Source organism: Crinia signifera, chromosome 3 (genome assembly GCF_055691185.1).
Source record: "Crinia signifera chromosome 3, ASM5569118v1, whole genome shotgun sequence".
In the NCBI taxonomy this organism is placed as follows: domain Eukaryota; kingdom Metazoa; phylum Chordata; class Amphibia; order Anura; family Myobatrachidae; genus Crinia; species Crinia signifera.
The window spans coordinates 293788727-293801057 of NC_139219.1; the positions used below are offsets into that span (position 1 = coordinate 293788727).

General features: G+C 45.8%; 1 protein-coding gene across 1 annotated transcript; it reads right to left on the minus strand.

Annotated features, from left to right (window-relative positions):
* Positions 1-251: 251 nt before the first annotated feature.
* Positions 252-11987, minus strand: TMEM18 (transmembrane protein 18). The gene is made up of 5 exons (XM_083178466.1): positions 11843-11987; positions 7392-7512; positions 6284-6338; positions 1486-1579; positions 252-879 (listed from the first exon to the last, which is right to left on the minus strand). The coding sequence occupies exons 1-5, from the start codon at positions 11882-11884 to the stop codon at positions 784-786; spliced, it is 408 nt and encodes a 135-aa protein (XP_083034592.1). The 5' UTR covers positions 11885-11987; the 3' UTR covers positions 252-783.
* Between the last annotated feature and the right edge of the window lie 344 nt (positions 11988-12331).

Sequence of the window (12331 nt, forward strand, 5' to 3'; positions counted from 1 at the left end):
TGTTTATTTCCTGTATGCTACCAACGCTCCACGGAGGGCACCGAAGCTGCTGCTATATTTATATAGAGAGCCGGACCACTTCACTGACTGTGTATATGATACGCCCGGGTGCCCTCAAGAGTTGTATAATAGATTTAAGTAATCTCACAGTTCAGAAAAATCCCCATAAATACAAGAACCCACCACCTAGTCCAACATACACACAGACACTGATCGGAAATGTTAAATTATGTAGATAACAGATCTATATATGACTTACTGTTAAAAAAGTTTTATTTTACAGATATAAGAATTGAAAAAAAAAAAAGAATCTAGAAACAATACAACCCAGTTGCAAGAAACAATACAACCCAGTTATTTACAGTGGAATGGACTATAAGCAGTTACTGTTTCCATGTAATTTATTCCCCATCTGAAGCTCCACGGCTTGCGGCTAACCTTATACAGCATGATTTTTCATCAGATCTCCTTGTGGTAACTACGTTTTGTAATTGAATACTGTGCTGATCATAACTCTCTTGTCAAGTACACCCTACAAACCGTGTTCTACGTCAATGTTTGTGCAAGTTTATGCAGTGTGTACATATCAGATTTAATGAAAGTAATTGATTTTCTTTTGGGTTCTTGAAGAGATAATTTCAAACGGCTTCAACATTCCTGTACAGAAGGTTTTTGATGCTTGAAAAAAAAAAAAAAAGAGGTTTATCTGCAGATCCGCAAAGCAACAGATTCCCTGCTCTGATGTGCAAACCAGCAAGAGACTCAATCAGCAAAAAGCCATGGTTAATTTTCCTTCTTATTTTCCCTTGCGCTTTTCCTTCTCTTCTGCAAAGTCTTAAGTTCGGTCATTGTACACAATGTTTTATACACCCAATGGACCTGCAGCAAACAACCAAAACACAAAGTTACCAGGATCGTAAACCAAGAATGGACAATATCTTACGCTGCGGTGTGTGTGTGCGTGTATGCGCACAACAGCACGAATTGCTCTTTTTCACTATTTAACGACCACTACTGAATTAGGCCCATTATGCTGTTTCAGGAAATATTTAGAGCTGTAAATAACAGCAGCAGCATCGAGTATAGCTCTATACTTAAACAACAGTACTCAGTTAAAGATTATTCTATGGTTCTATGTAACATTGACACCATATCAGTGTACCGCTGCTTTTGACTGTTGACCTTCCCATTGACGACCTAATTCTTGCAATGACCTGCCGACTCTGTGGACCTTAGCCGTATCGACTAGAGATGTGCAGGCTCTGGTTTACTCTGATTTCAAAGCAGGATCTTAATGGCTATCAACTGTCAACAACTGTCATGTGATTTGGGACAGCCAATAAGATCCTGCTTTGAAATCAGAGTAAATCAGAGCCTGCACATCTCTAGTATCGACCTGATGTACTGTATGTCGACCTTCATAGCGTCGTCCTATCAACCGTATCCCGTAAAAACCATGTCCTGTGATGCGCAGTGCATACTTACCACAATGACTATAGTATTACACAATAGCGGCGCTGAGAAAGCTAACGAAATGAACATGCCAGACGAATCAAAGTACTGCTGCTTGGAATAGGCTCTGAGTAATAAAACAAAATAAAAAAAGTTGTTTATTTTGTCATATACAAACTCAATAGTATTTACATGATGGAAAAAATGGTCATTTGAGGATTATACAGTAACATTTTTAATAATTGAACAGAAGTTATTATGTGAACAGGCAGTTTGGTTATGCTGGAATATGAAGGGCAAGGAGATAGCTTACAATGTTTGTTTCCATTGTGTACAATATCACCGACAACTACAAGCAACATTAGAAACAATCTAACTCGCACCTGCAATGTATGATGTACAGATGGATCCGCCTGCTCGCTCGCCAGATCTCATCAACTGGTGCAGGCTGGCTGGCGGACGGCGGGCCGGCAGACGGGGACGCGCGAGTAGCTCACTGACTTGCGCGTCCCCGTCAGTAAGTGGTGGGGACAGAAGGCTTCCCTGCCAGTCTCCACTTCAGGGAGACAGGTAGGGGCAGAGCGGGCGGAGGGATTCAGATAGAATGGGCCGCGCCCCAATCTGTCAGTCTCTGGCGGATGGCGGCGAATGGTGATACAAATCGCCAGGAGCTGCTCTAATGAGTATCTGTGTATTACTACAGTACAACAGACTGCTTGTAGCGTAATTCATTCATATTAGCGACAAGCAGATAATATATAGAGCTTTACTCCCGCAAGACTCAAAGACTCTTTACAGACATCATAAAAACATGGTGCATAGTACAAGGCATTAGAATTACATCAAACTGAAAAACATACAGAAATAATTAAGAATAGCTATACATAGAAAGTCCAATAAGCATAATGGAGGGTTGGTGCTGATGTTTGGGCAATAACTAATAGGGTTTATATATTCCACCCAAGGAATCTACCAGGTGAGGCAGCTATCTAGGGCACACTTTGTAGGAATACACTGGGTGGAATAAGTCAGGTCCAGAAGAGAGGACACAAAATGGGTCAGGTTGCTACTGGCAGGGTGGTGCAGAGAGGGGGTGGAGAGTGGTACTCTTTATCCTAGTGGAGGAGCCCGGATGCAGGCCCAAGCCTCACCTACACAGGAGTGGCTAGGCCAACGACTGATCCAAAAGGTGCAGTTTCCTTAGCCTTGCAAGCCGCCCTGCAACTTACTCAGGCTGCAGTCGCAGAGGGACACCACAAAGGATGGCCACAATGTTCCGCTATAACTGAGATCACATTGAAGTTTGATGCAATTCCAAATGCAGGCACGGGGTGGTATGCAGGCAGCAAGTGGTATATACAGGCATGGTCTGGTGCGCACCTTGTCCTGCATTGCATTGATTAAGGAATGCATATGACAAGCTACTGTGAGGGCTGCCGGATGAGTGACCGACAGTCAGGATTCCGACAGTGATTTCTCCGATGATCAGAATTCCGACTGTCAGTAACTCCTACAGTATGTAAAACTTTTCCTTTAAGATTAATATATCCCAGAAAAATTAGAGATTCAGAACTTTTTTATTTAGATTACCTTACATTTTTTTAACTAAAAAACAGCCATCTCATCAGAAAGAATATGTTTTGTTTCTTTATTAATATAAACCGCTGGTAGCCAAAAAGGACAATCTTGGGAATGAACATGTTCATTTTGTTTCTTCACACAGCTATTAATGGGGCAGATATATTAAGCCTGGCAAAGAGATAAAGTGGAAGAAGATAACAAGCCTGCAAGAAGTTAGCAGCAGCGGAGTGAGTCCAACCAAACCCCCCCTCTCCTGCTGAAAGTTAACGGCAGCGCGGGCAGCAGAGCCCGATTCCCCCCTTCTGTCCTGCTGGGTCAGCATCAGCAGCAGAGTCCGGTCAGCGGGAGAGGTGACAGCGGAGCACGATCCCCCCCCCCCCCCCATCACCCCTGCTGGAAGTAGGTCAGCGGGAGAGGGGACAGCAAAGCCCGAGTTTCCCCCCCATACCCTGGAGGTCAGCGGTCAGTGGCAGCGTGGGCGGCAGAGCCCGATCCCTCCTCCCCTCCAGTCCTGCTGGGTCAGCGCCGCGGCAGTGGAGCCAGACCCCCCCTCCCCCAGGTCAGCGGGAGAGGGGACTGCGGAGCCCGAGTCATCGTCCCCACCCCTACATCCCCCTGGAGGACAGCGGTAAGTGGCAGCGTGGGCAGCAGAGTCCGATCCCATCTCTCCTTTCCTGCTGGAGTGTCAGTGAGGGCTGTAATGCCAGTGCGAGGGATTGTGGAAGCTGCACTCATCAGACGCTGCCAGATCTAAATGTAGCTGTTGCATGCGGTTTTCAAGTCTGAGGTGCAACAGGCAAACCAGACTAGGCCGACCCTTAAATTCATTTTTACACATTTAGCTTGTTATTTCACTAGTTTACTAGTATAGGAAATAAAATGTTTGTTATTTAAATACAGGAGTTCTTACACATCTCTGCCACACAGATGAGAGGACCTAGTGCATCTCTCGTCCACACACAAACCTCCACACTGCCTCGCCGCTGATTGGCAGAGATAGAGCTCTCAGTCAATCAGCGACCGGCCTATATTTTGAATTTTTTTTTGTAAATCTGCCACCGCTGGCCTGCTCCGTTCTTCCCAGACACTGCGGACTACCTGCGGCGCTGCACCCACAACCCCCCCATGCACTCAGCGAAGCCCGAAACCCGCCATTGCCCAGCTCCCTGGAAATTTACATGAGCTAAATTGTATTCATATTAAAAATGGCACATTGGGAGCTAATCATTTGTGTAGTCTCCCGGGGAGCTGTAAGGAAATTGGGTCTGACTTGCCCTCAGGACAAGTTGGACTAGTGTATGGGAGCCTTTAGTTGGTCTGGCTCCTACGCTTTCATCCTGGCTCCTAGATTATTAGAATATTTGTCAAGCCCTGTATTACTGCACCACTGGGCACCAATGAATTTGTTTTAAAGCAGTAATATATACATTGCTGGCACATGCCAACAATGTATATATTACTGTACCACTGGGCACCAATGACACATAAGCCAGTAATATATACATTGCTGGCACGCCAGCAATGTATATATTAATAGCACCACTGGCCACCAATGATATTTATAATGCATGCTATATGCACTGTATATATTACTGGCAATACTGGTCACCAATGAATATTTTTTATGACAGCAATGTATACACACTCTCGACTGGGCTGCCACTCTCAATGCTCTTAAACTTCCCCGTTGCAACGAGCACTTCACCCCCACCCCTGGCATCGAGCATGAAGGGCCCTGTGATCGAGCATTAAGCCCCTGGCATTGAGCATGAAGCCCCTGGCATTATGGTATGTGGCTTAATGGGCATCATGGTGTGTGGCATAATGTGTAATGGGCATCGCAGTGTGTGGGATAAGGTGAACTGGTGTAATGGGCATTATGATGTGTGGCATAACGTGTAAGGGGCAATACGGCTGCAAATAAAATCGTAGCTATGCACATTGGCGGAATTTCCCTGGGCAGGGCGGCATTTACCTGATCGCTGGGCTCTGAATATACGCAGCCCAGCAATCAGTTCTGAATCAGGCCCCAAGAAAAGAAATGCGCTGAATAAAATGGCCCCTGCTCCCACCCTTGGAATTTTAACCCCTCCCATTATGTAAATATCCTTTTATATGAAAGATTTTCAGCAAAGTCTTTTGCCTCCTGAAAATCTCTTGCTCTTTAGGGAAAATAGCTCAGTGTGTACGCACTAATTTGGTGATAGATATATCTATCAGAGATTTTGGCAAAGTCTTTGGAAACAAAAATCTTCTAGTGTGTATGGGCCTTTAGTGAGTTAAAAAGGATAGAAATCCTGACTCGGTGGGACCCCAGTATAATTTTCTTTATAATAATATATTGGTAGATCTGATAGTCTGCCTAATCTCCTAGTGTGTAGGTGCAACAGAAAATGTTTCACTTTTGTTCAATTTTATTAGTAATAAAGTGGGTTTCTTTCTCCTGGGAGTCACTTGTAATTAGGACCACCTGTCCTGTAGATTTCACAAGTTTTTATCAATGTTGCACTAGTACCGGCAGGATAAAGTACATTGTCACAGCCGCGCTAGTTGACCTGCAGTGCCAGCCTGGTGACAGGAGTCTGTAAGCGGTGCCGGCGAACAGCGGCTGAGCTGGGACAGGATCGCACCCGTATCCAGCGGCGGCCGCGCTCCACGTGTGCCGCAACTCTCTGCCTGTACCCCAACGATCATGGGGGGTATTATTCACCAACCATACATTACACAATCCTAGTAATCTCATGAATTTAGTAATGTACTTTATCCTGCCGGTACTAGTGCAACATTGATAAAAACTTGTGAAATCTACAGGACAGGTGGTCCTAATTATAAGCGACTCCCAGGAGAAAGAAACCCACTTAATTACTAATAAAATACAAAAGTGAAAACATTCTGTTGCACCTACACACCAGGAGATTAGGCAGACTATCAGATCTACCAATATATTATTATAAGGAAAATTGGACTGGGGTCCCACCGAGTCAGGATTTCTATCCTTTTTAACTCACTAAGTGTGTCATTATAGGTCTGTATTGTGGTTTTATTTCGCAACACTTTTAAACAAATATAATAAAAGTTAAATTTTAGGTGTCAATTCTTGAGGTGCACCAGCAGCAGACATTCTTTTCTTTCCTTGAATTCTAAATAATAATGTGCGCTAGTTGATTTTGTTCTCAAATTAGTCTTGCACTTTGCAAAGTTTCATACATTTAACATTAGCATAAGAACAATAAAATATGCAATCTCTTACCTCCAGTTCAGAGCAGCAACTTCATTGATGTATTCAGCACAGCTCACCAAGCCAACTGCAAAAAAGAGAACCAAAGATTCCAGGCATGTCATTTGCATTTAGTGATGCCACAGTGGCAGACGCTGTAACGAAAATTAAAAAGCCTAACAGGCAGAGCTGAATGCCGCAGCACAGGGGAAGCTAGCTAAGGCAAGCTGTAATGAAATCTCTATTTAAGCTTCACCTTGTGTTCTAGGAACATTAAGCTATTGAGGACTAGTGATATCAGTTATTTACACTCATGCACTCATAATCGCAAGAGTATGGAAATGTGTTCAAACTGAGCCGATTTGGGCCGATTCTGATGAATCGGGACGTGAAATCGGCCCAGTTTGATGTCCCCTCAGGTCAGATGCGCGGTCCCAGCGGCGGGGTGGGAGGGGAGCACAACAAATTGTGATGAATCACATGCGTCCCGGGCGGCTTGCGGGGAAACGGGTGGCTGCACACTGCTGTGAGACATCGCAGCAGTGTATGACCACCTTTAGTCTGCTAGACATGTCTCCAGGGTGGTTCTCAACACCCCATTTTATTTTAAATACCTGTTATTGGCTTACTTAAATAATTGCTAAAAATACCAATTTTTGGAGGACACTTTTTGCAAAAATAATTATTGGTTAAAGCAGCCATCAGATTAGCTGTGGTGCTTGAGGTCCATTATATGTATTTCACAGCCGATATAGTGGATTATATATTTGAATTTTCTTTTTCATTGAACGGCTGACATCAGGAGATGTTACCCATAGCAACCGATTAGATCTGAACTATTTTTTATATTGAAGTCTAGAAAATATGATAGACAGGATCTGGTTGCTATGGAGGACATCTTAATTTGTCTGTTTTAGAGGTATTAGTAAACCGATCTCCAAGTGTGAAGCAGGTACATAGGGGTCTATTATTAAGCCTTAGACAGAGGTAAAGTGGATGGAGACAAACCACCAGCCAACCAGCTCCTGTCATTTTTCAAACACAGCCAGTAACATGGTAGATAGGAGCTGATTGGCTGATGCATTATCTTGATCTACTACAATTTTTAAATCCTCAATATTAGAATTTTTTCTTGACTTACCCATAAATAGAAAGTGAGCAATCTGAAGTTTATAAAACTTAAAGGAAATACAAGTGACTGCGATGCACAGTAGGTGGAACACCAACAGCCCAATTATCCATGGTTCTGACCAGTCAATAGGCTAAAAAAAAAAAAAAAAAAATTGTCAAAATCAATAGTGTTTTAAACCAATATTTGAAATCAATATCCATAAGCATTTATTGTCTGGACATATTGAGCATGTTAAACATTACAATCTTTAGACTGTAAGCACATAGCATCCATCAAGCACTGATAAAGCTATAACAATTCAGGAACATAAAATACTGGGGGTTATTCAGATATGATCGCAAAGTTGCTACTTTTCAGAGCCCTGCGATCAGATAGCTACCCCCCTCCCCCCCCCCCCCCAAAGAGTGAAATCCCACACTGTGCAAGGCTATGGTAAGAGTGAAATCACACACTGTGCAAGGCTATGGTAAGCTTGCGAAAATGTTGAAGCCCTGCAATCAGCTCCAAATCCATTTGCACACTCACCATCAAATGAATTGTCAACTGTGTGCAGTCTGTGGGTAGCCCAAGACTAAAGGGCCCCATACACCTGCAATCACAATTAATTGCTAATGTATGGGGCCCATTACTCTATGGCTGCAACATAAACAGGCTGTTTGGGGCCAGAGCTGACGTCACACACCTTCCCTGAAAACTATTGGGTACGCCTGCCTTTTCCCTGATACTCCAAGATAACAGTCGGTTACCACCCCCCAAATGCTGGCATCCTGTCAATTAACGGTACTTGTTTCCTAGCACGGCCACAATCGCGGGCATCGGGTGTAATTTTTAGTGGTCTGCGACGCGACCGACGCGATGCCCCCGATTTCCCATTGAAATGCATTGAAAAAGTCAAAATCGCGTCGGTCGCGTCGCAGGCGGCTAAAAAAGGCTTAAATGGTCCAGACGCGATGCCCCCGATTTCCCATAGGGAACAATGTTAAATGCCTCAATTTTCCCAAATCATCATAGGGAACAATGGTAAATGGCCCAGAAAACCCCAAAAACACCCCTGAACAGTGAAATGGCCCCCCAAAATTAGTTAACGCCACCCCGCGATCAACGTGAACCCGAAGCGTGGCGAGCGCAGCGGTACGCGTCCTACGACCTTTTCACACCCCCACTATCCACGTCGGCGTGGAGTTGAGAATAGAATAGTGTGGCGAGCGCAGCGAGCCACCGAGCCCGAAGCGTGGCGAGCGCAGCGAGCCCCGCGCGGGGACGCGGATACCTTTACAGGTAAACGCGTCCCTTCGCGGGCTTCACAGGTATCCGCTGCGCTCGCCACACTTCGGGCTCGCTGCGCTCGCCACACTATTCTATTCTCAACTCCACGCCGACGTGGATAGTGGGGGTGTGAAAAGGTCGTAGGACGCGTACCGCTGCGCTCGCCACGCTTCGGGTTCACGTTGATCGTGGGGTGGCGTTAACTAATTTTGGGGGGCCATTTCACTGTTCAGGGGTGTTTTTGGGGTTTTCTGGGCCATTTACCATTGTTCCCTATGATGATTTGGGAAAATTGAGGCATTTAACATTGTTCCCTATGGGAAATCGGGGGCATCGCGTCGGGACCATTGCATGCGATTTTTTTGCCCGCATGCGATGCGACCGACGCAATTTTTTTACCTGCGATGCCCAAGATCATGATCGGTGTGGTCGTGCTAGGAAACAAGTACCCAATTAACTAATTTATGGCCAGTAATTAAAAAATTGGCTGGATTTCATTGCAAATTGGCCTCACACATGCCTACTACGAGTGTTCGTTCGATTATCGCCCGACCTGCGAATTTGCAACAGCGCGATCAAGTCTGAATAACTGCAGTGTACAAAGTGATGGGGTGAAGTAAAAGTATTTTTGGGAATTTCCCTATCGAATCTTGGTTGCTGACTCCGATCAGGATGATGCTTTTCATGTATTACTTTTAGATTATTTAACAGAATATACCCACATCTTCTGCCATTCATGTATGCCCCCATATCGTACCAGCTGACACCCAATGTTACTCTATAGGGGGAATTCAGTTGTTTATCATCCCCCGATATTCTCATCTAAAGTTACAATTGTTGCTCTTTCATGCTCTAAATATGGTTAGATTTAGCCGCGGATAATGCACATTTCAGCTCGCCAACCCTGCGGGGGTATGACCTGAACTGCAGCTGCCGACAGCCCATTGCACTCCAATGGAGCAACCATTAAATAGCTATGTTGGGTACCATCTGCTGGCTGCCAGCGTTAAGACAATTGAATTCCCCTCTATGTAGTTTCCAATCGCTTTCCTTGCTCACACCTGACTCTATTCCTGTCTCCCCTGCCCCCAAACACTACCAGATATTTGTTCCCACCATGACTGAACAGATTAATCGGTACTTATGTAGTATCTGGGCTGCCGATTTCTAAATCGGGTCGGATCGGGAGATCGCATCGCATGCGACCATGCGATTCGATGCGATGCGATGCGATGACCCGATTTTTCCATAGGAATCAATGTTAAAATGGACTGAGTCCATTTTAACATGGAATTCAATGGGAAAAATGGGTCCTTTTCATACCCCTACTATCCAAGTGGGCATGGAGTTGGATATAAACCTGTGGCGAGCGTAGCGAGCCACCGAGCCCGAAGCGTGGCGAGCGAAGCGAGCCCCGCGAGGGGACGAATACCGTCCCCTCGCGGGGCTCGCTTCGCTCGCCACGCTTCGGGCTCGGTGGCTCGCTACGCTCGCCACAGGTTTATATCCAACTCCATGCCCACTTGGATAGTAGGGGTATGAAAAGGACCCATTTTTCCATAGGAATCATTTTAACATTGATTCCTATGGAAAAATCGGGTCATCGCATCCGATATCGGATGCGATGCGATGCGATATCGCATCGCATCTGATTGTATGCCTTAACTTAAGGCATACAATCAAAAAATCGGCAGCCCAGATACTACATAAGTACCGATAAATCTTTAGGTGAGTATCCAGCATAAGGGTGCTCTAATTTCAAGTTTTGGAACCACCGCTGTGCAGATTTACCATTCAGGAAGAAATAAGATTTTAAAAGTTGTTTAAAAAAAAAAACAAAAAACCCTGCATACTATTTTGGGTACGGGACTCCCAGTTTATTATTTACTTACAGCGCAGCAGATTCCGTTGCGCTTTACAATAGTAGACAGTGATAACACAAACTGGGTAACAACAGACAGACTTGGAGGTAGGATGACTTACCTATTGCAATAAATAATACTGCACAACTGGAAGCAATACCAGGAACCCACAATGAGCAAATCCTTAGACTGTAAGCACTCAGATGCATGGCGCTCTGGTCTCTTGTGCTTCTCCTTCCATCACTTATACTATCACGCACCAGACCAGGCTCAGTTGGGTACTAGGGACCTAATTCAGTTGTAATGTGACTGTGGGGCAGGTGGGGTGTGTATGTGTGTCCAGCACAGGTCAAGGCTGCCCTTCACCCCGAGTCCCTCCCCTTGATGAGCAAGGAAGATTTCTGGGTGCATTGCTTTGCTTCATAGTGAAGTACTCATACATTAAAAGGTAGCCCACTAATTGTGTAACCCAGCTGGGGGACGCCATCTATTGGGTCACAGCAGCCCCATGTGACATCAGGCAGCCTCCGTGCCCCTACCCCTAAAGAGTCTGGGTATACCTGCGTTGTCTGACTGCCTGTGTCTCAAAAATGCTCCATCAACGCCCCATCGCCCCTTAGCCCATAATTGCATTTTTTGCATTGTGACTGCAGTTTAAGTACTCACACTAATACGGGTGTGGTATATCATTCCGACAGTCATTAGCCCCAAGTCGGAATCGCTAGCACAACAAAGCCCCTTGCAGGCTCGCTGCGTTCGCCACGCTGCAGGCACAGTGGCTCGCTATGCACGCCACCTATTCTGTTTTCCCTCTATGGGAGTCGTGAACCCCACGAGGGAAAATAGCCGGTGTCCGTCTGTCGAGCTTTTAGCAGTTGGGATTCCAACGTTGGTGTAATGACTGTCAGAATCCCGACTGCCGGTCAGTCATCTGGCACCCCACTCATACATGTGCAGATTTGCACATGAAGCCAAATAAGGACCTAATGCAGCAATGTTTCTAAATCTTGTCCACGCTCTGCAATGTGCGTCAGACCCCTATGGGTGCCATATATTGAATAATGGTATTATTCCCCCACACATAAGTAGATGTGAGTGACTGCAGTATAAGCTGTGTAGCTGGGCTCACCATCATATAAGGCACCGTGGCACCTGAGTGTATATGAAAAGTGTCATTGAGTTTCCAGGAGGGGGAGGTCTGCCAGCTCATGCCTTGGATGCCCGGAACATGTACAGGTGGCACCGGGTACAGAGTCTGTAGAGCCGATCACCTGGAGTGTATACTGTACTGTGTATGCATAACCCCCCTGCACGTTACTATCACACACTTACCACACGCTCCAGCAGGGCCCAGACCCCGGGCTCCGTGTTCATTGTACACGGAAGCAGCAAGCAGCGTCTGCTAGGGGAGGGCGGGGATCCAGTGCGGCCTCCACCTCCTCCCCCCGCCCACTGAGTGTCTGCGACTCTGCGTGTGAGAGGAAGGATAGAGAGGACGCCTGATAGTTACTGATGCATGTACTACCTGGTGTGTCTGTGTCATGCCAGTGTCACTCACAGCAGCTCTAGCAGCACCTCAATCGTGCACAAAGTATGCCCTGGGAGACATGGCCGCTTGGGGTGACAGTGTCTCTGCTGCCTCAATGCTTGACCAATGACCATATATATATTCAACCGTGCTGCCATCACCTGTGTGAAAGCTGCTGCACAGGGATTCTGTGATTGTATGTATGTTGCAGTTTGGGAAATAAATGTTCCCACCTTGTCCCTGTGAGGCAGACTGTATCACCTCAGTGTGTTTTGATGTTGCCAAAATCAGTG